Here is a 27,883-nt window from a genome sequence, read left to right on the forward strand (position 1 = left end):
AGTGGGTGTATTGTAATGTGATGCCATACCTGGGCAGAGAGGATTGCATGCCAGCTTCTGGATGCCTTGCCCCTCACAGATGGCGCCGCCGTTGAGTGGGGCCGGGTTGGTACAGCTGCGTGTGCGTTTCTGGTAACCACGGCCACAGCGGCTGTTACACACTGACCACTCTGTCCATGTAGACCATCCACCATTTACTGGGAGACAATTAAATGAAACATGTTAAAACACTACCTATACCAACCTCATTCTTACATTTATATTACATTTTCTAAAATAAATTAAAAGTTGGAAAAAAGCAAACAAAACCAATAAAATGCGTCAATTAATAAACAGGCAACATATAAAAGACAGTTTTTACAGACAAAATCAGGAATGCTAAGTAAAAGCACTGAGTGACACACAATTGCATTGCTCATTGTAAAGTGTATACTGTTTAGTTCTTGTGTATTTGACCCTGATATATCAGGCTGTCACTTTGCCATGCAGTCAGAGTCATACAGTAAATTCTGGTCAGATAGCGACATTTTCCATTCACTGACTCCTCCTAATGCCTTTCTTCCCTCTCTCATTCATCTCTGTCAGCGACTAAATCCAGTGCAGAGTGACACGACGGCTTGTGGCTGAGAACAAGTCTGTGGCATTTGAGATGGTGGAACTGGGCCCCTTGGAGCCTCCGACTTTCAAATGTGACATGCTTATGAGTGAAGCCCAAAATATTGGACTCTAGAGGAACACTGCCAAAGCCCCACATTTATATACTGTCTACTCTCTTTCCTCCATGGATTATGGATATATCTCCTCTCTCCCTCTTGTTCTCCTTTGCTGCCAGCTTGTGCTCCTGTTTCCAGTGTCCTTGTAGTCGGTTTGAGCTGGAAATCACTGGGCTAAAAACAGATTGCCTGCCCTTCTCACTTTTTCATCGGTAGTATCGGACACAACTCTCCCTTATCCTTAAGGTTTCTCATGCTGCTTTATCGATGTACAAATGTACTTTCATATACTGCACAACTGTGCATAAAGGACAAGTACCCCATTGTTGGCTTGGAAAAAAAAGCAGACAGAACTTACAGACACAGAGGCTTGTTGTACTCTCAAGGATGACATCAAAGCAGTTTTTTGCCACTTAGTCCTAATAGAAAGCGTAAGTGACAGAAAAGCCTTGCACAGACAGCGACCCTTGTCCCTGAAATCGGCTTTCTTGGATTTACAATTTGTGTTTCTACAACGCCCTTACATTGATCCCCACCAGCCACATTGTTCTCAATGTGCATGAGACAGCGGCGAAAAGTAATGAGAAAATTATAGATCTGAAACTTAACCCTGGTGAATGTATCAGTTTCAAGCATCTGTTCACTCTTGTGTCTCGTGTGTGTACCGATCCACATGCAACACCTCTTTACTCAGTGTGAATATGCACAGCCTCCAGCAAGCATTAAAGTTCCAGGCTGCACAATAACAGTCATGTTAGCTGATGTTAGGGAAACAGTGGGTGAGTCTGTGTGAAACCACAGCGGGGGTCCCTTTAAGTATGGCTCAGCCACATCAGCACCTCGCTTACAGTTCGGAAAATGACTAATCTTCCATCCCTTGCACACCTTCCGGCACAAACAAAATGAGAGAATGTAACATGCCGCAGGAAAGAGAGGGATTTGTTTTACGCAGAGTGACTTTGAACGTTTTATTTGGAGTCGAGGTGCCTTCTTATAGTAATTCAACACTTTTCCTCTGCACTAGTGTCTGGCTTTACTGATCCCTCATGTGGCCAGTAAGGAGGAAATGTGTTTTTGGATCTCATTGACTGGTCTTCAATGTTAAGTTAGTCGTTTTTACCGTAGACGATAACTGTGGCGGTGGTGCTGCGTCTCTTGGCCACAATGTTCTTAGCAACACAAGTGTAGTTGGCAGTGTCAGAAAGGCGGGCCTGTTTGATGATCAGGTTATGGTCGATCGTGATGTAGAAGTTTCTGTCATCTGCAGGGTCAATAACTTCCTCGTTCTTTAACCACTCCACCTAAGAAGAAAAAGAGAGCAGAACATGAAAAAACCGGCAACAGAAACGTCTTTCAAACAGTAGCTGTAATAAGACATTTTGACCTCAATTAAAAGTGTAGAAAAAATCCCAGCTAAGTGTTCAAACAGCTATTGTTTTTCTTGTTTCCGCCTAAACTATCAAGTAGCAGTGTTTGAAAGAATTAGAGCATTTATTTCTCAGAGTTCCTGCTACAAAAAGTCAATGGCTATCATGTTCTTATAATTCCCCCGTAGAACAAAACACCACAGAAACAGCAGCCTTACTAGACAGTCCAATTCCTGAAGCTGAGAGGTTCTATGACCTTTTCTTTTGAACTTCATTTCTCTAATGATACAAATATTGAACTCCTGGCGCTATCACAGAACAGGGAGCCTTTATTTTTGCTGTAATTTACCAAGATCCTTTTTCTCTTCAAAAGGTGTAAAGGTTGTGAAGGTTTGGAAAAGAATAGCAGTGCTGTCTCACGTTGCAGCAACACAAATATTTGCTGGCTCTCTGGTTTTCTTCAAAGGAGCTGTCCAGTGGTGGAAAGGCCTGGCAAAAAGCTAACTTCCTGTGTATTGTGATATCCCATGAGGAGCAGGGCCTGATAAGAGATAAGACCCTAAGGAGCAGTACAGGCAAAGATAAGTAGGAATGTTTATAAAGGGTCTTTCTCATGGAAGATAAAGTATCTCAAAATAAAGTGGGACAATAAGCTGATATAAGGCCTGCCGAGACAAAGCGGTGTGCAGGCTCACTGTTGTTGTTAGATAAAAAAAACAGCATATAGTGATGCAGAGTCGTACAACACATTGGGCATATTGTAAGACCAGCATTGTTAGAACTTTCTCAAAGGGAGAGATGGGCTGATTGTGACATGCACTGAGTTACATGCATCACCAGCTCCACAAGTATCTGTGTTTGTTTGAGATGACAGATATCAAAGACGCCATCAGAGTCACACCTCAGCTGCCTGCTCTCTTATCCAGTGGGAACATAGGAGAAGCTAGAAGAAACTATTTTTAATACTATACAATTATTTCATACCTAAACTCTACGTTCCCAATCTTACAATACAACACAAACACAGAGCAGTTCATAAAACACCATGACAAACCGACATCTTAACAGACACTGGATGTAAACTCAATATCAGGAGAGCTATACAGTAAACCTCTGTAAGCGGTGTATATTCTCTGCAGATTCGGTGCCTATGATTGTTTTTCTCCATAAACATGTATTAGCTGATTTAATCTCATGCAGCTGGAAAGGATGGGATTCACGCATAACATCTAGCAGCTTAAATTAAACCTCGCTCTCACCATGCAATAAAGCTGCATGACATAAATTGGGATGTATGCATTACATCTGTCACTCACTCAGAGACTGTTTTTAGACATCATCTTTATTCCTCATGATGCTACTTTTAAGTGTAAAAAGACCAGGTGTTTATATTGGCGCTCATTTTATTTAATTTTAAACTACATGATTCAATTAGCTATAATACCACACAGTTAATAATAACTGCGGTATGATAGGTGACCAAAGGTACAAACCATTTATGTTTATAAATCTGTTTTTAAATCATCTTTCATATTTATTTTTTTAATTATGGTTGTGATATGTAACATTTCTGCATTAAATGACTAAACCTATGTTACGAATTGTGTTAAATTGTGTACTTACATCAGGGGTTCCCAACCTTTTTTCCCAAGGGCCCCCCCAAATGACTCCTGTTGGAAATTGCGCCAACCCAAACACAATGGGGGGGGGGGGGGGGGGGGGCGCAACAGCGGTAATTAAAGTTGCTACAATGCTACAACTACTGTCATAAACTGGATGAATGTGAAGTATTTTGTTAAAGGAGGATGAAAGCGTAATTAAGGAGCACTATTGGAGTGACTTTGATGGTTATTGGACTCAGGATTAATTCATTTAGATTCCCGCTAAATGAAGAAGTTAAAGGACGGTGCAAGTGGAAACAATTCACAAAGGGATTAAACTGTTTAAAACACATGCTCAAAGTAAGACGGATTTTGCCGTTGCATTTATGTGGATTCAAAAGTCGTAAATAATCTACAAAATGGAGGAGACCGAACTGATCGGAGCAACTGTGACGAAATAATCCAACTGAAACCGGCATGGACAATGACTATGTTTTAAAAATGCGCTTATCCAGAAAAGCCTGGTTTGGACACGTTACGGGCAGAAGAAACATTTCTATTAAAGACAAAATTATACATGTCTGTCTTTTTATGCCTTTAATAGCTACTAACTTGAATTTTTATTTATATTTTATTGTAATTTAGAGACAAGGCTTTTAGTGAAAATCATGTATTGAGTTACAATTATATGTATAAAAAAAAAAAAAGTCTAAATATGATATTTGGCCTCAAATCATCTGAGGCCTGGCGCCCCCCCTGCGATCTTTGGCGCCCCCCAGGTTGGGAACCACTGACTTGCTGTACATTATCCTAAATGTTTCAAATACATTTTTAACATTGAAAGCTCCCATAATTTGACTTTATTTTCAGTCTTAAAGCACCTTTTCACAAAACACTTTTTAGATCTTAATCGTTTTTCTTTTTTGGAATTAAAGAGTTAATTATTCAGACATCCTTATTTACCAGATAAACAATGTTTACAACCTTATCTAGCCCCTCTGTCCTGTGTCCACTAGGGTTAGAGATTTTTAATCTGCTTCATTCTGTGTTTAATCTCAAAACATTTTTGCAATGGTTACTCCAGGAATGTATATCAAAGCCTCTCCATAAATTATAGCTGTATATAATTAGGCATTTCATTAATTTGCTATTAAGTTGGCTTCTGTTTTTATTGTAGTGCAACAAATCTGCCTTGGCATCTGCTAAAGTGGCAGTCAGACATCTGTCATGACTTTCGGGAGAGGAGCCATATTAGATTTATATAATAACTCACTCAGCTGTAGCTTCAGGTGACATTTTCTCCCCTTGAGCTCTGAACACTGAAAATATCTTTCCTAAAGATCTTCTTATTATAAACGGTATTGTTTTTATTCACATATTATACATAAGGTAAATAACGGTGCAATATGTTTATCTTTATTCACTATGATGAATTCAGATTACAGGAAGGATAGTTGATGCAATGTATTCATTGTATGAGGAGTATTGAGATTTTCGTGATTGAGTTTGTGATAGAATGTCACTATTCATATTAAATAATACATTGTACAAATAAGATACACATGAAAGAAGGACCCCTGTGATTGGATAACAAAGATTTGAAAGTGATCCCATTTTGTCATTTATTGTGTCTTTTGTTCCCTGTGCGTTCCCTATGGAAATTGAGGGAACGCAATTCCGATAAAACAAATAAAGATGATGGAAACAAGAAAAACAATGGGTTTTGTTTACACCATTAATATGTTGTTATTTAGCTCCTTTCAGCGTGTGCAGAGCACCGAGCATTAGTAAGTAAAAGGTATTTTCTGTGAAAAGAGATTGACAGCTGATACAAAGAGGTGGTTTTCCAATTGTTCCCCAATCACAGAGGCAGCCTCTCCAAACGTGCTGCGTTCAGATGTCAAGAGCACTTTTATATGAGAAGGTAATTAAAAATTGAACAAAAGAGCTTTTCAGCACAGATGGAGGGGTGGAAGGAAGACGGAGTGACGAGGGATAGAAAGTGGTAGAAACTCATGTCAGAAGTGGGAACGTGTGTGTGAGAGAGCAAAAGTGAGCAACAGTTCACCCATCATTTATTCTGTACCGAATATAATTAGGACTCATTAATAAAACCAGAGATGAAAAGGTAAGCCAATGTCTACACCACAGTGAAAAGATTTCAAATGATGAAATGTTGCAGAAGACTACATCTCACATGGCATTCATCCAACTTCCTCTCATGCCAACAGACTCAAACATGCACACACAGACACAAACTTGCACACACACACAGATACTCGCAGCTCGTTAGCGTCTGATTGGCAGTGAAACATCCGGAGAGGTAATTGGCACATTTCTTGTCATTAACTAAGGGAAATTGCCACATGTCAGCTGTCATAAAGAGAGGGAATCTTACTGTCTGGAGGGAGACAGCCAAGTGAAAGAGAAAGACAGTAAGAGAAAAACCTAAACTTATGAGAAAGTCAGACAAAAAGCAAGACAGGTAGGCACAAAACTGAAAAGAGCAAATTGAGGAGTGAGAAAGAAAGCAGGTGTACTATCAGTAGGAGGACGGTCACTAGTGTACCAAAACAAATATGATACATCCTCGTGATGACGAGGAGGCAAGAATAAACACACCAGAATAAAGACGGGGAGTGGAGAAAAACGTTACAGAGAAATGTTTTGAAGAGGTAAACAACAATGAATCTTTAGGAAAAGTTAAAGACTTAATTGAGAGGTAAACAAAGAAGAAAGACATCCAACTGAAAGGAGGCTGATTTGTCATCTCGAGCTCTGAAAGAAGCACACACTGATGTATCGGATGGTATTGAATGTAATAATTAAGGTAAAAAAAAAGACCTATCAAAGGAAGGTGCTATATAACGTTATGGTTTCTTAAAGATGAAACCAGGTGCATTAACATTTCGTTTTCAGGTTTTTGGAGGGAGCCTATATGATGGTCCACAACCTCAGCCAGGTAACGGATTATGACGCACATCCACTAGCAAACATGACAGGCTGCAGACCGGGCAGTAACCATGGAGTGGAATGTGTCAGGGTGTGCCAGCACAACACCAATTAGCCCAATATACAGAACACACTGTATACAATCCACTCACTTGGTAAGAACCAGTGCAAGGCATAACCATTCATTACTCATCGCTGTTGTGTCAGAAATAGAAGGTACAGCCGAGTGTGGGGGTGGAGAGGGGTGTGAAAAGAAATGTTCCACGGAAATGCGTGAGACTCCTCTACAGAGTCATTATGAGCTCTACTGCTCCTTCGCATGAAGTCTAACTATCTAAGCAATGTAATTTATTCATTTGCCTTTTTTCTCAGGATATATCCGCCGCAGGCTTGAATGACACACCTGGAGAGAGAGCCACAAAAGGTTACAAACTGATTATTCAATCATTCACGACGAGACAACAAGCCATATGCTCGGCATCTGCCTGCATGACAATAATGGAAATGTGAGCTGTATAAATATTAAGAAGCTGAAACGCGCCATCAAGGTGTGATATCTCGAAGTGTGAGTGGAAGACTGTGTCTATGCCTGGCTGTATTTCTTGCTTGTATCTTTGGCTGTATGTGTGTTTTTGAGGGTGGATGTGGAAGAGGCAAAATGGGTTGGGGGTTGGGTGAGGAAAAGAGGGTGAGGTTAGGTAACAGGGGTGGAGTTGGAGTGGTTGGTGTCCATGCAGAGGACGGATCACTGAGACTTGAGCCAGGAGTAATGACATCCTCCAGCTCTGTCCTGCCTAGAGCTCTCCACAGTCTGCTGGAGGAGAACAGTCATTTCTTAACTCTAAGGACAGCCAGACACTTCACTGCTGCAACCCAGCTCTCTCCATTTTCTCTTGCACATGCCTCTTAAAATATGATTCTGAGAATGACTCACTGCCAACGCGACATAAAGTTGGGGGGAGTTTATGTTTTTACCACTGTGTTTGTGTCCTCCTTTTAGGGACGGATACAAAAAAGTGTGTAATCTTAGGTATAAAGTTCATCCTCGTCCACAAAACAGTTGATTATATTTTGATCATGATGATTGGACAAGACTTCACCAAAATACTGAACATAGTTTGTAAAGCCAGACCCTTTGGATAAACTCCAGTGTGGGTGGACAATGATCTAGCTGCAGAGAAGCATGAAACACAAGTGATTTTATGAGGAATATCAAATAATAAACTAGTGAAAAATAAGGTTGCAGCTTTGCCAGCTGAAAAACTGTGTGATACACTCTGTGTATTTGGAGTCTCTCAGAGTTTCCTTTAGCCTTTAAAAAAAGCTCAATAGATAACTCCCCCAAGGGAGAGGGTTTGTGTGCACCGAGAGGTCAGAACTCTCTTAGAATAAAATGCAACCTTCAGAAATATGTATTAAAATGCTTGAACTGATTCACAATCTCTGCTTGAGCAGCTTAAAAAAATGTCGAGTGAGAAACCCCTCATTTTTATGTCATTAACTGAAAATACCTACTGACATTGAGCAATTCAGCTTCCTTGTGATTCAAGGATGCTTTGACAATTTAGATCTTTCACATTTTATTTCCTTTGCAACTAAACAAAGAAAGTGTTTAAGTGAAAATGGTGAAGGCTTGTGCATCAAAACATGAAGACTGGCGAGGAGGATTTCAGGACATTTGTTGGTCTTGTATCCTTGTGGTATCGTTTTTGGTTTTGATTTTGTGTACAGGTTAACATGTTTGCATCCTTCTAGAGCCCGAAACAGTGCTTCTTATATCAGTCCTATCGTCATGAATATTCTCTCCTCTTTCTCCTATGGTCCGATGAAATACATATGCACAGAAAGAAAACAAATTCCAGTCGTAAGTTATACATGTAAATGTTTGTTAAGGCCTGACCCATTGTAGGTAACAGTAGGAAGGGCAGTGACGTGCACAGCTCACACATGTTTGGCTAATAGAGAAAATCACAGCATTTGCAGGAGGAAACTGCAGTGATTGACAGGTGAGTGCCTGAAGGGCAATCTTTGGTTAGTTTCCAGAGGGATTTGGTCTGGCCTCCTGACACTTTCTCTCCCATGGGTAACCTTAATGAAAATGCACTTCCTGTTTCACTGGGTACTGAAGTGTTGTTACTCTTGACATTCCTGGGCCCTCTCATAACTACACTCTAGCATTTCAACTAGGAGGAAGCACTCAGCTATTTTTTGACAAGGTGACCTCACGGGCTGCTGTTTGCGCTATGCCTCCACTGCGCCTGTTATGTGGAACTGGACCTAAAATCAACAGTAAATCACTGACATTTACATGGTCTGATGTGTGGTCAAGGTGGATGCCGGATCTCCATAATGCTCCACAGTCAAGATATTCCTGCAGGATCAGATTATCTAACATAACACGTAATGGTCATAATCGACACATTGAGTCAATAACAAAAAGTGAGAAAATATTCTTTGAGCATAATTGCAAATCTGCTTTCCCCATGGATTCATAATACTGCATGTGAAAGCGTTGAAATTGGGGCTGGCTCCTGTCCCAGCTGTCTAAATTAATCGGACTTCGTTTTCTCACTTCTCTGTATGAGGGAGTGTGAAGTAAAGATCTTTGTGTTTCTTGGCTTTCTTCTCAGTAAAGCCAATGGACTTAATCATGGCAGCAGGGCCTCTTCCCTGCAGAGCATCAATGACTTGTTACCCATGATAACACGGCAGGACCTCGGCTGACTGAGGAGATGCCTGAATTAAAATCCTGGTTCCATGGAAACAGGCTCAGCAGCTTGCGGTGCTGCATCACCTCTGAACTCTTGTCTTTCTCTCGGGGCTGTGACAAGTGCACTGAAGTGGAGATGGAGATGGAGGGCATGGGAGAAGAAAAGACGAAGGAACAATAAGCACATTTCATTCCACAAAAGGAGATTTAAGTCCATTTTATGAGCCTGCCACATGTTATTAAGTATGAAAAGAGGCTTTCTGTAGAGGCCCTTAAGATGTTGATGAAAGAGCTTCATGGAGGTATTCAAAGAGAATGAGCAGTGTTGGCCAGATGAAAAGTCTTCCATTCCCATCTTTACCTTTATTACTCTATCTATGGGCAGCACTCGGCAACTGAGACCACGTAACACAGAAACTGAGCCTTTGCTGCCAAATCACTCCCTCTCCTATCCTTCCTAGAATAGTCTCAACAGTTATATTTTCCTTCTGCTATTCATTTCACATTTATCAAATATTCATGGCAATGGAAATGTGTAACAATGATTTTTAGGGAGTCTGGTGAGTGTCTAAAGTATTCAGACCAAACAAGAGGTTCAGATGACTGAATCCTTGTGCTATTTATGAAACCTCACTCTCAGTATTTCAGTCATCGAAGCGCCGGAGACCGAAGTTCCATTGGTAACGGTCTCAAGGAGAGCCAAAATAAATGCAGGCTGCTTGTTTTCTTAGTGTGTGTGTGTGTGTGTGTGTGTGTGTGTGTGTGTGTGTGTGTGTGTGTGTGTGTGTGTGTGTGTGTGTGTGTGTGTGTGTGTGTGTGTGTGTGTGTGTGTGTGTGTGTGTGTGTGTGTGTGTGTGTGTGTGTGTGTGTGTGTGTGTGTGTGTGTGTGTGTGTGTGTGTGTGTGTGTGTGTGTGTGCATGTGTGTGTGTGTATTCCACGTCTCAGGGAGTATCTGCACACCAGAAAACCAATGTATCAAGTGTGAATAACCTGTCGAAAATAAGGGCCAGGATATTTCAGACTCAACTCCGAATATGAAAACCTCTAAGATGTCTGAATGGAACTCTTTCATAACTTCTGTAAGGAAACGCTGCTGCATCATCACAAAACAATCATTATTATTCAGCATAATGTTTAGATGTCAGTGCAAAAGCTGCTGCAAACTGCCAACAAAGAATCAAAACCACTTAAATAGAATCACAGAACGTCATTACTGTGGTAAACCATAGTGAAAACCTATAATGCAAATCATCTGAAAAGTGGAAAGACAAGACTGACACTGGATAACATCAAGTAGCGCAGTTCCACTTTGTAATCTGAGATCAAAACAAATTGTGATTGACTATCTTTGATTCTCCAGAACGTGGGCTTCGTAGCGCTGTGAAAGTTTGTGTAGGTGAGTTATTTTGCTTACTCATCGTCAAAAAACAGCTGCATAAATGTGGCATCAAAGCACATCATAACAAAAGTTATCTTTATTAAAACTGATTAAAACTCTCTGCAGTGAGAGATTTTCCTCAAAAAAACTCTTACGTTTATAATGAGATGGCAACACAAGCGTGTGTCAACTTTCAGGTCATCATCAGCAAATATATTTTTGCCAGACAGTCAGCCACGATAAAACTATTTAATAGATGGAATAGACTTTCAGTGCTCAGTTGAGTTGAGCAGAGAATGCCCTTGATGGTACTCTAACATAAGAACACCCGTGTGGAAATGCTGCAATGTGAGATTTTGTGTGGTTGCAGCTTGGCTTCTTTAAGAAATGTTGAACCCTGCCACACAGCACAATGTCCATCACATCCAGTCCACATGATTTTACAAAAGTGCTGTAAGTGTACGGGTTTATGGCTCAGCCACAGCCTGCCATCCTGCCAGCCTCTCCCTCGCTAGGCAGAGCCTGCATGAACCACAGAGCGGACTGACAGCCCACTGGAGGCCTGACAACAGCCCACTGGATCCAACCCCGACAAACCTCAACAGCTCCTCTCCCTCAGCCTCTCTCATCCCCCCTATATTATTTTTTGTCTCTGAGAGGGTGATATATGACAGATTTTCCCTTCTCAACGGCTGCTACACATTGCTGAAGATTCATGTAACCACAGACTTAGCCCGTCTGCTTTTTCCTAAGTTTTTTCTACTGCAGGCATGTGTGAGAAAAGGCCTGACAAACACAGATGAGAAAGCAGCATTCAGTTTTGTCCTTTTTTCCACTGAGACAGCTGGGTTTGAGCTGAGAAAAAAGAGGAAAAACAACTTGTGGAAAGGAACTGTTGTCTTTTGTGTAGCCATTAGGTAAGTATGGGTAATTAAAGGAGCTGAAAAAGTTCCTTCGTACACACACAAAATCCAACTTGATCATAGAAGGAAAAGTAAACAGAGAAAACAAACATTGCGCTCAGCGAGAATATGGACATGCAGGGAGAATTTTAATCCATTCATACTTGGTTTCTTTTTTAAGACGTGGATTGCCACACATCATATCCTAAATGTTCCTCTTATTTGTTGAACAGATGGCTTTATATTTAAAACACCACTGAATTCCCTTGACAGCACTCAAATACATACCTTTACCCGGTCTGAAAACTGCTATTAATGTTGACAAGCCTCCTACAGTAATTACCATTCATTGTAAATCTTGGTTGCTACAGCAACTCTATATCTCAAAAAGCATAGATGTGTCATGATTGGACCCAAGCTGAGTCTTTAATAGCTGCACTGAGCCAATCCAGGATTGACAGAGAGGCCTCAGACAGGCGGCAAAATCACCAATACTAAATGGCTGTTACAGCAACACTATCAGACTGAAGCTTGGATTGTATAAGGAGAGTCTGCCGAGTGCCAGTCCCAAACTTTCCTCCATTTAGCCTGTCAGCACTTTCAGCGGGGATAAATGCTGTGCAGTTCCACTCACTTAACTCGGCTTTTCCAGGTCAATCACAAGCCTTAACAGAGTTCAGTCCCAACACCCCGTACTCAAAAAAAAAATACACCAAAGCCACCCCACCCATCAAACCACCCTTTCATCCTCTATTTATGTTCCTGCAATCTCAACTGAGCCTTTTCAAATGCAGCTACCACAGCGCTCCACTGTAAGGCAGGAAGGAAGTAAAGCAGGGAGGCGATATTGGCTGAACTAAGGTAACACAGCAACACAACTGGTTTTCCCCCCTACAGCAGATAATTACAAATGTTCTCCCTCAGACCAAATTTCAGTGACTGGCCGAAGTCCAGGAAATACCAAAACAGCTTTAATAGCCATGGCAGTGGTGGAAAAGACTTCCTTATCTGTGCGCTGGACTGTGTCAGATTTATTCAGTTCGTTATTTCATTACAACTTCTGTTATAAACGGCATTCACAATGGAGGAAAATTCTGCTATCCACACAGTTTCCACCTTTTATATCATAAAAGAACAGAACCACACTAACAAAACATATATTACATGCTAATGACTATATATGCTATACAAACAATTATGTGGGAGTTAAACAGTTTAGCCTATCCATTATATACCTAAAAAAACACACCAGAAATGATGGGGACATTTCAGCAAAAGCTAAACAAAACAAAAAGATTCAGAGAAGCTCGTCACATAAACCTCTTTTCTAAGCACCAGTTTATTGGATTTGAGGCGAGAACTTTTGACCAGGCTTAGTCTGGATAATCACAACTGCCCGCGTTTCTATGGTGAATATGTTTGAGTGCATATTAGAACTAATCCTTTCAAACAAAAAATACAATTGTCCGTATAACTACAATTCTCTGGCTCAGAGAAATGTATTTTCAGTCTTACCTCAGCAGCTGGGATGCCTTCAGGTGGGCGACATTGGAGGAGCACTTCCTGTTCGAGGGACACTTCCTTCCCGAGAGGTTCCTGGTCAAATGTCTTCCTCAAGTCTACAATGAACAGAGAGAAAATGTCAATATTTACCTCTACATAAGTGACAAGTAGATATGAGGGTTGTTTTTGACAGCTTTGTTTAATGTTAAATGCTTAGTCAATCAATAAAATAGTATTAGTATTCTCCAAAAAAGTTCACAAGAAATGCAGGATAACTCATGAATAATAATGTGCAGAAGAAATACACAGTGTGTATTTAAATGTTGGAAACAGTAACTTAGATTTCTTTCTAACTGCCATTCTCCTTCAGCACACAGATATCTCTGCCTGTAGTAGATAGAAGGAAGATAAGGAGACTTGCTCCAATAAAATACACATTTTTTGTGGAGTGAGAGCCCTGATGGAGTAGCGCAGGGCAGAAATAGTGGAGCTGACAGGGCAGGATTACTGAAGGTGTCATGCTACACTGAAACCCAAAGCCCATCAGACATATATCATAACCTGCTGCACAGACTGAGACAGGGGCAGCGGGCATCATACACAACAACATCAGGGAGGGATGAGAGAGAGAAAATTGACTTAATGGGTAGTTGAAGTACTATTTGGGAGCTTTGGAGTCACTGAAGCATCAAATCTACAATCAAAACCTCCAAACTCCACATATAACATTTCTAAAGCCTTCACAATATTCCTGGCAAACACTCTTTGGCCTTTTAACTGACACATTCAATCTAAAGCAGTAACCACATCCACCACAGTACGCTTTCAAATAACATGTTTTTCTTACATAACATTTATATAGAATGTGGCATGAACTGAACTCTGCCATCGCTAAGGCAAGGCAGTTCTGCTAAGAAAAGATAAGTCAAGATAAGAATGACTTAAGAAGAAGAGAAGAGAGAACTAGAGACTGAGAGAATAAAGTGAACCATATAATGAAGCTCAAACCTTTGAACTAAGCGAGAGATATACATGTTATGTGCGATGCAGCTCTAATAAAAAAGCACAAAGGATGCAACAGTAAAACTAAAAGGTTGGGAGTCTGTGTTATTTTCTTATTTCTAAGTTTGTTGTACCAATACATTTCTACCTAAACCTAACTGTGTCCATGGAAACAAACCCAGAATTGACGTGTTTTAGTGATTCACTCTTTGGAAAAGATAAGGCAATTCTTCTTCAAAGAACACCATTAATACAGTAATGGGCAACTATTGACATGGTGTGTTTGGATAAAAAAGTGATTTATGATATTAGATAGCTTTACAATAGCAAATTGGTTTTGAATTCATGCGAGTATAGGGTAGACTGAAGCACCTGCAGATGTGCAGTGACACAGATTGTATGGCAGAGTTTGTGTTTGAAAAATCAAAGAAGACTGCCCATTACAAGTCTAATATTCTTGGGTACAATGGTTATAGAAATGGAATATGCTACAGTGTCTATCATAATAAATAACTGTTCATCAATGAACAGCTATGATAAGGACAGAACCTTTTCACAAAAGTTTATTTTAGGCATCACTTCATGCGATAAAAAGAGCCATCACCTAAAACCTGATCAAGATGGAGGTACAATACAATGTCATCACTTGTTTTCCTTTTTGTTTAATGGTAGACATTGCACTCAAATTGAGACATTTCACTGTTGAGCATAGTGCTCCACTTTGCCTTTAGGAGAAACTATATCATGTTCGCATTACAGAATACATCGTCAGGAGGATACACCCGGGGGCCACAAAGAATACCTATAGTCATTTTAAGGTTCATTTTTTATTTGAAATGAACCTTAAAATAACAAATTCAATGAGTTCCCTTGTCCCAATTCAACACGTGTGTGCGTGCGTGCGTGCGTGCGTGCGTGCGTGTGTGTGTGTGTGTCTTCAGGGGAATATGCCATAACTCCACACATTTTAATGTATTATAAAATCTAAAAGCATGAGTGTTGAATTGATGCAATTTCAGTAAAAGTCTGCAATGAAATTAAAAGAAGGAATGACTGGAGGAGTATATTCTGGGAAATAGCTTTATGGAATTTGATTCAAGGACAAACTGTTTGTTTTTTAAGATGGAGAGGAAGGGTAATGGATAGGAAAGTAGCAAAACTGTATCAAAGGGGTACTGTAGTTGAAGGTAGTAGAGGTCTCCCACTGTTGACTGGATATCAGAATTGTATTGTAGAGATGGATACTAGTTCAAACTGCATCCAACAGATATAAGAAAGTAATAGCTACAGTATGACTGGTGAGGAGGAACAGCAGGAGCTCCTTCTTGATATGCAGCAAAGAGCCAAATGTAATACATTAAATGCTATTTCTACATATACAGTAAAGCTTCTAGAGAGTATGCAAGTATCCGCTGGGCACTGGCCTAGATGCTCAGTATGCAGTATTGCAGCATGCCATTTAGTGGTTGAGAATAACCAGTAGCCACTTTACTGGCGGCGGTCTCCTTGGCACGGTCCACAGCAGATTCAGCTTGGACTAGAGTGTTTTACAATCGAAGTAAAAACTCTGATCACGGAGCCACACAACCTCCTTAACTCTAGTAATGGGAACACAGTACGTTTTAATTCATGCAGATTCAAATTAAATATTGTTTGGACGGTTAGATTCCTGTTTGTGCTGCTAGAAAACCCACAGTCATGTTTTTACTCTTTTATTGTCATCCAGTCTGTTCAAGCCACAACTACTACCCAGCTGATGTAAAACTGTACTGAACATTACAAAAAAATAGCCTGAATTACATATTGTATAAATAATGGCCAGTGTTTGCGAGTACATTTGAAATATTCATGATTTTATAACTCATACTTCTTTCAGCAGAACAACTACAGCTTGTTAAACTAGAATTAAACAGCCAGTTTCTGTTGTGTTATTTCCATCATGATTTGCAAACCTTTGCCATTACTCACGATGAAGCGCAGTAAGTAGCATGCAAGTGATTATTTTGCACTGTACTGTATGTTTTATTGGATGTGGGTTTCAAATTATGGCTCCCCTCTCCTCTCCACACTTCTCATAACCCTGAACGGTATACTGTGGGACACTGAAGGGTGTGGGACCAGCTGAGTCGACATTCCTGCGGGAGTCACACCATTCCCTCCCCAGCAGACAACCACTTTCTGCCCTGCACGCCCTCAGAAGGATACACATATGACAACCATTACCTTAAGTAGATATGTTTAGCTACTTGTCATGCTAAATTACACCAGCCTCACAATTCAGAAACATCCCCTCTTAGTAAATCATTACTTACTGATGCAAACTTAAGTATGACAAGAAGTCTACCAAGTTTTAAATAATGAGTAACGTCACCAGCATTAAAGTTGAGGTTTTACTATGTTGTACTCGTAAAATTAAAAGGCCACAAACAAACAAGAAAATTGATTTCCAGCTTTCTCAGTAAACATTACCCTCTGCAATCTTTTGAAAGGCATTTCAGTTGATTTGATTCACTTATTTAATTTGCTTCTGTGCACATGCTTTTATTGCCTCTCTTTGGCGAGCAATCACTGCTCCCAAACTATGGAGGCCAATCAAAATGCTTTTGTGGAGGTCGCAGGAAGAAAAGGCAATCACGGGGAATTTACAGATTCTCTCTTAGTCCAACAGCCACACACAAACTCCGACTATACTCTTAGCCAGAGTGGTCTTTTTCCTCAATTCTAAAAGCCAGTTCTTCAACACAACAACCGCTCAACTCGCCAGCGCTGGCTGTGACTCACAGTCTGATTAAACTGTATATGTTTAGATGATGGGAGAGGAGACGAAAACAAGCCCAGTTTCCATTAGCCTAACAGAATGGAGCCTGGCTCTGACAAGAAGCCTGCCTGAAGAGAGAGCACAGGAGAGGAGCTAATCCATTCAGCAGAGGCTAATGGGAGGGGAAGAGGGGTCCATTGTGATTTGAGGGATAGGTTAGTGCTGGAAGGCTGCTCATCATGGGTGATTATAGGAGGTGGAGCAGCGGGAGTGGGCTCAGCGGGAGACGGGTGCATGATGATTCTGATTCACCAGGCTAGTATAACATAAGCCGTAATGAGAAGAGCTACTGGTGTTTGCAAAAGAGGGAATACACTGAAATCAAAGATACATCGTACAGCAAACAGGGGTAAAGCATAGAGACTAGAGAGAGAGGTAGAGAGGAATAAAATGGATGGGATACATTGAATTCAAAGAGAAACTGTACAGAAAAAAGCATAAAGAGAGCAAGAGATACAATGATGTAGAGAACAAAATGAGAATTAGATGAGAGAACAATTGAGAGGGACAAGTATATGATTGCCAACTGCCTCTAAGTAGATGAAGTGAAAATCGTAGATATTGACTCGTACTGTGATGCTCCGCTGTACCTTAAAGTGAAAAAAAAATCATTGTGACAGTGGCACTGAGTTGCCAGCCAGACATTAAGCTCAAGTGATATCCCTATCAAGCCCTATCCAGCAGTATATTTGATGCAGACTAAAACGCATACTGCAAGCCGGAGTTGCATCCTCTGTCTGTTTGCCTCAAGACAGGACATGTCAGTCACGATACCTTGAAATAACTTAAGACAGGATTGAAAGTGTGATGATCTAGGTAAAAGATGTCCCTTCCGGTGAAGTTTTGACAATAATGTGTAAGCTGTTGTGTTACTGTATGCAATGTGTTGTTTTTTCAGAAGCATTCCCTTGATGTCACAACTATAACTACAATTATAACTCTGCCTTCCTCACTGTGTCCTTTGGGGTTTCATTACTTTTCAGATTTTGATTGGCAGATCCTTTGGGAAACGGTTAAAATGAGCCCAAAGTTTAGAGGCAACAAAATGTTTCTCATTACTTGGAAACCAGTGTGTGATGCATTTCAGTAGGAGGACAAACGCACAGGCAGACAACAAATGAGGACCACCTACAGGAAGAAGAGGGAACACTGGCATAAACATGTGCCGCAGCCTCTGTGTAAACACTGCAGCAGCTCTTCCCTGTTCCTCCAGGTTATACTGTACACAAGGAAGCTGATTTGGATTCTGCCGGCTTTTTACCAGCTCAAGTTCAAAGGGACACTTTAGTCCCATGTTAGTAAAACCTTTTTTTCACTGCTTCCAGAATCTGTAAATCTGACACGATACACAAGTCGGTCTGCTAGACGCATTTCCTTGGCAGGCGAGAGACTTTGTTTGGAGAGCAACGCAAAGATGAGAGAGACGATAAAGACGGAATAATGGGCTGAAGAGCAGGATGGAGGGAGGGGAGAATACTCACAGGCGATGCGGACATGGGATTTGCGGCTCTTGGTGGTCCCTGCAGAGCTCCAGGCCACACACTGACACCAGAAGTCCTCCGGCCCAAACAGCTCCTCCACCTGCTGCCGAGTGATCTCTATGCTAGCCTCTCTCACTACCAGGCCTGCGAGGAAAGACAAAAAAGAGAGGGAGTTATAGCAGATATCAAAAGAGAACAAAATGACCGACTTAAACAAACCAAAATAAAACAGTTGATATCATAAACCTTCACTAAATAAATCCATTAAAATGTATTCCTTCACCTTGGAGCAACATTTTTTTAAATATTGGATCACATGAAACAATTCAGTACCATTTATATCAGTCACATCACATGCTTTGGTATTTGTGCACGCGTGTGTCAGTTAGGCCCTGATGCCAGAGCGCTGAGCTGTTTGGGCCCGGCCCTGTGGGGGAGGATTCGAGGCGTCATGGCTACCAAAATCCTGTTTGCTAACTCCTCTGATTACTGCTCATCTGGGTGCCAGGACCCAAACAAACAAATCATCCCCAAAACAAATGCCTCTACCCACAGCTGCCCCTCTAGAGCAGATTATGCTGCTGCTGCTACAGTGTGTGTCTGTCGATCATAGGATTTGAATGCACACATTAATGTATGTGGTGCATTCGCATTCACTGAAGTTACAGATGCTTCGTATGTAATGTCGTGCCTTTATCAAGATTAATTGATCACATTTTTTTTTTATTGAATGGAATACTTCTGAGGAAAATGTTGATATGAAACCCTTGAATAAGACATTATGCAACAGTGAACACCTTAATTTGATACAAGACATGAAACGGAAAGACATACAAATGATTACCCCCACCAAAAATGTTCTATTTGTTAGCATTATAACTTAAAACAATTAGTTGTATGGTGTAGAATAGGCAACTAAAAACCATCATATAGTTTAAAAGATCCTAAACATGGGGATGTATAATTTTGTATAATTGTTCGCTTATAGAAACATCCTTGTCAGAGGTCTTTGTTTTCCGAGTGAACTTCTAGTTTTATAACCCTTTAATTCTGCTGGCCTCAGGAAAACCTGAATTGCATGTTGGAAACACTTTACAGGACTTGATTCGGCAGATTTTTTCAGAAGAACATGCTGAGACGATGCGTTGGATATCCAATGCCACTTCATCCCCCAAAGTGCTGCTCTATTACGTTTAAATGTGGGGCCTGAGCAGCCCACTGGAAATAAAAAAAAGTAAAGTTGCCATTTTCCTGGAACTGTCATGCTCATGACCATGGTACCAATGATGTTACATTGGACTTTGACATTCAAATTATGCCCAGTTGCTACTGAAGGGCCTTTTGTGTGCTTAGGAAACATTCCCATTACTCCCATGAAGGATGGGTCTACAGATTTATGTTGTCCGTCTTCAGATCCTGTCATCAGTATTACCAACCGCTATTTGTCAGGCCCTGCAGCTTTTAATCCCACTCTTCAGTTCTTCAGTTTTGGTGATGAATTGCTCTGTAGCTGTTTTTCATTGTTAGCTGGAATAATGCCAGATACTGGGATTCTTCTGTTGTAGTTGTAGTACATTCAATACATGATTTAATGAGTTATGCTCACTGTTCTCGTAATGAGCAGTTACAGTATGTGCAAAGTTATAGAGCCTGTCTTTATTATTCACAATTTAATTTCAATGTTGCTGTCTCTTACTACAAAACTGCATCTCCCTGAAAGCTTTCAGCTATTGTCACATGGCTCACTAGCATGGACAATCAAACAGGGATGTAATTTTAATTAAAGAAACATTTATATATTTTTTCCCTAAACATCCCCAACACAGTCTAGTGGAAAATAACACCATTGCCTGCTAATTCATAAACAATATTCAGGCTACTGAGGAGACACAAATGACATGGGCTACACAGAAAGCATGCTTTAATGGTGTGGCTGTATGTCAAAAGCCCAGAGAGAAGCCTACTAACTGACGCTTGTCTAAACATAGGTGTATTATTAGGTTGGTGAACTAACGTAGACTATTATAATGTGTTAAAGTTAGCCAGCTAACTATATGACTTGTTAAATCAGAAACAGAAGCTTCTCTTGACAGTTGTTCCATTATACGGAATAAAATAAAAGATAAATACAATACAATATAATGCATTATATACACAAATTATGTTTCAGTTTTGTTTACATTTACTTTTTTTTGTGGTTATTTACTATTTTATAATATTCTTTTTAGAACTGATCTTACCAAAGACATACATGTGACATCATTATCAGGTCAATGACTCACCGTGTTCAAATGTTCATTCGATGAGTAATCTTATCTTTGCTTGAAATCTAGTTCAATACAAAGTGATTCATTACCTGCTGAACGAGAGATAAAATTGACCTTTTTAAGGCATACTGTGAACCTCTGCCAGTAATTTAAAATTGAAATGTTAAAATCTGTGTAGTTTAAATTCCGTAAGCTCACTCATACTTTAATATATGTATCAAGAAAGCTTTAATCATCCATTTTTATCTTTTACCTAGACTATTGGAAAATGATAATTGCCATGTTCCTTTCATTTCCCAAAAATGTAATTCAGTTGAGCTTTCATGGCGAATTGTATTGCATAGTGATATGAACGAGTATCACAAAGCATACAAATCATTATAATATAGTCTGCTATGGAGAAGAAATCTTAATGAATAGAGGTTTCTACCCAAGTGAGACGGCATCTAAGCTCGGTTTTTATTTCTATCCAAATACACATTAACTTCATATTTGTGTACAAAGGTTCAGGATCTGTCTTACAGTGCAAGTGGATTTACACAGTACTTCTCAGAATTTGTGATTGAATGAAAAATGCAAGGAGACTGGATGGTTAAAAAATAAACATGCCATTTTACTTCAGGTTCAGTGCATTCACACAGCCTCCTTGTTCTGGCACACACACAGCAAGCACAGTGACATCCCACACACCCGCTTAGCTCTCATGTAAAATTTACACTGTGTGCCGACAGGCAGAAGAACAGCCGCGTCTGTTGTGTGCGCATTTTCCTCTGCATGTGTCCACATGGGTCCAAGGATGTGTGTCTGTGGTTGTCTGTACTGTATGCCAATGTGTCTGAGAAGATGTGTAGTGTTGGTTGAGGAATGTCAAGTATGGATGTGATAGAAGTGTGAACATCACACACAGAGTAGGAGAGGGAAAATCAATAGTGGAAACAATATTAAGAAAATGAAATCTCTAAGGGTGTAAAACACGTGCCAGAATCATTTAATTCTCTGTGTGTGCTCACAAAGTTTCTGAATAGGGTTATAGTTGTGAATTATCTGTCTGTAAGAAAAGCCCTCTGTACCGTAGAATAGCTTCAAGTGACGATGACGACTCTAAAGAGTGGACTATATGACTTCATGCAGGATTAAACTCTTCCTGACGTGGTGCACTTGAAACACATCAGCAGGATCACTCTAGCAGAAGAGAAAGGCTCTGAAGTGAGCCGGCTGACCTCATCCAGTGACTTCATGTGTTTGCTCAGCTAGCAGCTTTTAGTAGACTGTATAGCATTACAATGATAGCAACAAAGCAGACACAGACTTCCACTCAATTTGAAACCAAGAGGGCCAAAGCAAGTGTGGCTCATGTCACGACCAGCGATGAGGGGCTACTTCACACGTCAACGTGGCCATTAGCAGAAATGATTGTACAATAGGTCCCATTAATAGGCTGGAGTAGGCTCCCAATTGGAGATGATTCATTATTAATGTGGTCATTAAAGTGAGCTAGCCTAGCACTGGCTAAGATTATTGATCAGACAAGTCGGGGAGAAAAGGAGGCATTGGTCGTTGAAGGAGAACTAAAGGAGGAGGAGGAGGAGGAGGAGGGGGGTAAGTGCTGGGATTATCCGACCAGATGAAGAGTACTCATCTTTGATCTTCTAACTCATATCTCAAACAGAGTGACAAGCTGTCTCCAGTGTATATTACATTAGTAGTTTCTACTATACTATAATGAATGTGCTGCTCAGATCAATGCTCGTTTTGCTCACAACTGTCCTCAACACTGGGAGGTAAATGGTACCGTGTTCAGGTGACAGCATGGTGACTCTCTGAAGCTAAATCATCACTGCCGGAGGCCATTTGTAAAAATTGCCTTTGTGCTTTGTTCCTTCTCAACACCTTTTCATTCTTGCCTCCTGCTAAGTCACATTTTGCACGTGCAAGCTATGGCTTATTTTTATGTATGCTCCTATTCAATATCTGAGTTTACATCAGAGTGGCTCATGGTCAATTGTTTACACAAATGAAACTTCCTTAGTCTGAGCAAACTGAACCTTAACAAAAGAACAACTTGCTTGCTTTTACATCAGATGCATGTGTTTCAACTCCCAAATCGACAAAGCATTGCTATTTGAAATTGTAGAAATTAAACCACGCTAGTGTCACTTTCGCAACACATGGCCCACTTTGTGTCACATCCAATTAAAAATACTTTAGACAGGCATATTACCGGCATGAGGTCTCTTTAAAAGGCCCAAGGGAGAGCTGTAGGTAAGTTGTTTCTTGCTGTGAAACCATTGTGCAGGGAAAGGCTGTCAGTGAATCAAGCCCCCTATTGCTAATAACATTGCAACTACTGATGCCACACAAATTACACTTTCAGTAGGAAGTTGCTTTTCTATGACGCATGCATTTATGAAAATTATTGTTATTATTTGGTAGATTTAAACTCCAACCCTATTGTTAAGCCTTTCAATACCGGTGCTCTATTTAAAGTTCCAAACTAATTTGATGCATACAAACAAACTTTTCTGTTGTCCCTGTTTATTTATATGAAGTGAAGCAAGAACGCAGTTGTCTTGTGAGCATTTCCAACATCTGGATAGAAATTCGCCTGTAGCCTAATTGAACACAGATATTTGCAGTTCCTGTCCTCAGTCTCTGGCACTTTCTTAATCTCATTATCTCTTATTTCTCATTAGTTTTACAAGATCATGAGCTCTCGCCAACATGAAAGTAAGACATAGAGACAGGACGTAAGAAAAAGAGAAACGGGGGGTGTGGAGAGAGAAAGGGAGAGAGGGAGTTATCCCATTTCTTCAAGCTACACTGTCAGTTGTATTGACCGAACTGGCCAGTTTCTATCAGTGCTCCTTTTCTGTCAATCTGGGGAAATCAGAGAGCAAAGGAGTGGGTTGAGAAAAAGGCTACACACATCCACTGGGCTCCGGTGTTGTTGTTGTGTGTGTGTGTTTATGTGGGGGGCGCAAGGGCATAAATGAATGAATATCTGTGCAGTAAATAGCCTGTGGATATGGCGGTGTAGAGTGGGTGCTTGTGGGATGTGTGGGATGTTTTTCTATGTTGATGCTTTTAGCATAAAACCTTCTGACATTAAGGCTAAGAACCACTGATACCTTCGCCATCTTCTTTGTCATAATCAAAACCAAGAAACACATCCTCAGATCTGTGAAGTCTTCCTAAAGTACACCAGGTCAAAGTGAAAGAATTTGAAGTTGCCATTCAGGTCTTTTTTTCAATACGCCTTTTATATGCTTGCAACAATGCTGTATTTTTCATATAGTTCAGTAAAAGAGCACTTGCAACACTCAACAAACAGACCTTGAAGGGTTTATAAGTGTGTGCTTAAACATTTAAATCAAAGTGATGGAGCAGCTGTCCGGTTGTCTGTGTCTGAGCATGCAGACGTGTGTGAGGGAAAACAGTGGGATGAAAAGGGTAAATGCGATGTGATTGGTACCTGTGGGCGACATAAATAACTCAATTTCCTATAAAGGAGCTGAATGCAGCCAATCAGTGCTAGGCTGTTGTGTGTAATGGCTCTGGTGCCTTCAGGGGCTGAACTCTGCTTGAGCTTCACTACCTTTACTTCCACTAGAAGTGTACAAACATAGACACACAATCAAAGGCACACACACAATAAGTTGAAGTGTGAGGATTCCCCAAAAAATAAGAAAGATTTTCTTATTGTGAAACTCTGAATCAGGCTAGTCAGCCTGCAGACAAGGTGATGTCACTTTTGATCAAACAAACTAGCTTTTAGAGCGATAAGAAAAGAGACATTGTGTGTATATTTATACAAACATTTTTTGCCCACCCACCAAAAAAGATAATAATGCCCACATGTGCTACCTGAATACCGAAAATGTGTGCCTTTCCAGGAAGTGGGATGCACTTACAGTACACAGAAGTCATGGGATGGAATCAGGGGTGCATTTTAAGGCATAACAAACAATAAATGTTGTGTCATGCTTCAGGTTAAGTTTATTCAATTTTTAACCAATACTATGATCTTTCACTAGTCCTGTTTTGAGTTAGTCAAACCAAAGCATAAAAATACCAGGAGTGGAAATTGTTGGCAAAACAAATAAAAGACATGAATTATAAAAAGGTTGCAGTGGTATGTGGTATGAATTTATGTCATTATGTTCATCGAAACAAATATTTTACTCACCAGAGTTTTCGTCAACCCGCTCCTCCACAGTGTGCTCCTTCTGGTGAACCCACTCGCTGTTACACTTGAAGTAGATCTGCGTCGCAGGCGTGGCCTTGCAGTACAGGTTGACCGGCTTGTTCTTCACTATATAGGCCTCCTCCGGTTCCATCAAGAACACAGGCAGAGGCTCAGGGGGGTCTGAAGGGAATGTCTCCGGAAGATCGCCAAGACCAATGAAGTCATCGTCAACTGCGAAGAGAGAGATGGAGGAAGTGAGGATCAGATGAAAGGGAAGATGAATGGAGGGAAAACAGAGGCAGAAATCCCCAGAAAGAGAGATAAGAAATGGGTTGTGTGGGAAAGAAAAGCAGACAAGAGACAGAGGGACAGTGTATTATAACCACAGTCTTTGCATGGGATTATCCACTCACACAGCACACAGTGAAATCCCTATCATTTGATATTTTGGAATGTTTACACAAGTGTATTTTAGAGCGCAGGAAATTCTGGGATTCCTCTCAGGCAATAAGGCTGCATGGATTTACAGAAACTCGGCCTTGCTCGGTCTAACCACAACCAGCTACTGCTGAGAAACCAGAGAGAGGCAGAGCCAATAATGAGAAGCAGAGTTCAGAGGTTGACTCTGAGGAACTGAAGTTATAAGCTGATCTCTCTCTCTGTCTCACAGTCTCTCTTGCTCCCTCCCTTTCTCTTTGCTTTTGTCTCTATCACAGAGACACACACTAGCTCATAGACACATGCACACACACATGCAGCACATCTAATGACCTCAGGCTTTTGGCCCAGTTTGTGCCATTCCTCGGATACTTCTGCACTAGACAGATACGCTTCCCTGTAATTACAACTCCCTTTCATCTCCCTGTCTTAAGTCACATACACACCACGGCATATGTGCGTGCACTCGCTCACACACAAACACATGCTTGCAGTGCAACAAAACATTGCAAGCACACAAATATATGGGCATACACGCCCACGAGCGAGCACGGCTAACTTTCTAACTCTTTGAAGAGAAGAGGATGAAGCCTATACGCCAACCCATTTGTCACCTCCAGAACTGTTCTATTCTTACCATCGAACCGGTAGACATCAATTATTCACAAGTGGGAAAGAAAGAAGGCAGAGTAGGGAGAGCGATACACTGAGAAACTGAAGGTGAGACGGAGGGAGAACAGAGAGAGACGGTAAAAGTAACTCGGCCAGACAGACATAGATTGAGACATCGAAATGCAGTTGGGCAGACAGACGGAAACATAGCACAGGAGGACAGAAACAGGAAGGCAGACTGTTCGGATAGCAAAAGAGTTTATCAGCCCATCAGTAATTCTTCCATGTCCTTCTATCTACCCGTCTCCCAGTCCTGTGTGGACATGCTGGAGCCTTGTTGTCTGACAGAGGTTGCCTCCTGGATGCTTTGGGAGCACTAAATAATGTCTCGGCTGAGCAGATATCTCCCCACGATGTCTCTCTAATGTTATCTCTCCCTCCATACCTGCCACAGATTGAAGTTGATTGCTAGGAAATGAAAGGGCAGGGGCAGCCAATCAGAAGCTGACCAAATTCACCCTCCTCATTGCAAAGGAGGAGGGTTTGTCTGTGTACTGTTGTGAAAGTGTTTGTGTATGTCGGTATGATGCCGGAGAATTCTCTTTGTATGTTTGTGAGTGTGCTTCTTCCCATCAGAAAAAAGTTACAACTTGTGCTAACTTCCTAACCGGCTGCTAATTGAGCAGAGGCAGTACAACCTTAGGTGACCACTGACCTTTCAGAGTAACCTCCTTTCAGTTTGTGTTCGTGTGGGTGCAATCAGGAGTCGGAAGAAGATCATTAGGTGTTTTTAAAAACTTTCATCTTCTGCTGTCTAAACAAGAAAAGAAACTTGAAACATTGTCGAGCTTGTCGTCCTTTATGTCTTTATGAAGGTGATGACTCTTTAATGTAGAAGTCTATTTCAGCAGACCTTGGCTTAGTCTGTTATTTTCTGCTTCATATTCCTCAGTCCACCCACATCCTTAGTCAGGGGACCCTGACCCAGAAACAGGCAAAGACAGCCAAGGAAACTCATTAAAGATTGTGTTACCCTTCTTTCACCCTCCATTCCCATTATCTCTCCATCTCTCTCTCTCTCTCTCTCTCTCTCTCTCTCTCTCTCCCTCCTGGCTCCCTCGCTCTGACGAACTGTGAGGCAGAGAGATCTGAAACAGCCATGAAAGCGTCCCTCCCTCACACACACTGAAAGTCGCACGTCGCACATGCTCACACACATACCCCCACGCGAGCATTAATGCGCACAGAGGCACACACAAACTCGCTCACAGATATTCGAAATTCATCAACTTCCTCAGTGCGAGAAATAATAAATTCAAGTGAATGAAACTAGCCCTCCAGTGAAAAATCAGCCCAGAAATGAAAAAAGACACCACATGACAAAATGAAAGACCCTGACTACTTCCAATCACACTGCACCCCCACCAACCCCCCAAATCCCAACACTCAACACCTCCCTCACTCCCTGGTGAACAGAATACTGAGAGCAACAAGAAGCTCAAAGAGAAACATTACTTTTTTCTGGCTCTTCTCCCACTGTCTCCATTCATATGCAATGAGGGACATTTCATGATAAAATACTTTGAAGGTTTCTGAAGCTCCATGTTCAACATGATGTAATCTTAACATATAGCTATGGTTAATCAAAAACCTGATACTGACGTTCCTTTTACGAATGAAACATGCATAATGAAGTGCTTTTCTCTATCTTTTTTAGCTTTCCCTTATTATCCCTTTAATAGGAACATTAATATGGCTTGTCGCCACTGTTTGATATGCAATATGGATATTTTCAAGCATTTGTTATTCTGCAGGCTTGATTTTAATCAGAAAATGTGTCTCTATATTCAGTATTTAAAATGTAATGAAATATGTCCTCGCAGCTATTTAAATTATATTTTCCTCTGTAATTTGGGTGAGTTTTTCTAATTCATATTGTGAGTCTAATTAAT

General features: G+C 40.8%; 1 protein-coding gene across 4 annotated transcripts in view; it reads right to left on the minus strand.

The window, feature by feature from the left end:
- The window catches only part of unc5cb (unc-5 netrin receptor Cb), a 107,572-nt gene that overhangs the window by 20,074 nt on the left and 59,615 nt on the right, over positions 1–27,883 (minus strand). For all 4 annotated transcript variants that reach the window (XM_079657471.1, XM_079657474.1, XM_079657473.1 and 1 more), the window contains exons 2-6: positions 24,882–25,112; positions 18,429–18,572; positions 13,140–13,243; positions 1,834–2,014; positions 30–197 (exon numbers count right to left, since the gene is read on the minus strand). In XM_079657471.1, coding sequence (XP_079513597.1) covers positions 30–197; positions 1,834–2,014; positions 13,140–13,243; positions 18,429–18,572; positions 24,882–25,112 — 828 coding nt within the window. The remainder of the gene's footprint in view (positions 1–29; positions 198–1,833; positions 2,015–13,139; positions 13,244–18,428; positions 18,573–24,881; positions 25,113–27,883) is intronic.

The sequence above is a fragment of the Notothenia rossii genome (assembly GCF_949606895.1).
Source record: "Notothenia rossii genome assembly, chromosome: 11".
Taxonomy (NCBI): domain Eukaryota; kingdom Metazoa; phylum Chordata; class Actinopteri; order Perciformes; family Nototheniidae; genus Notothenia; species Notothenia rossii.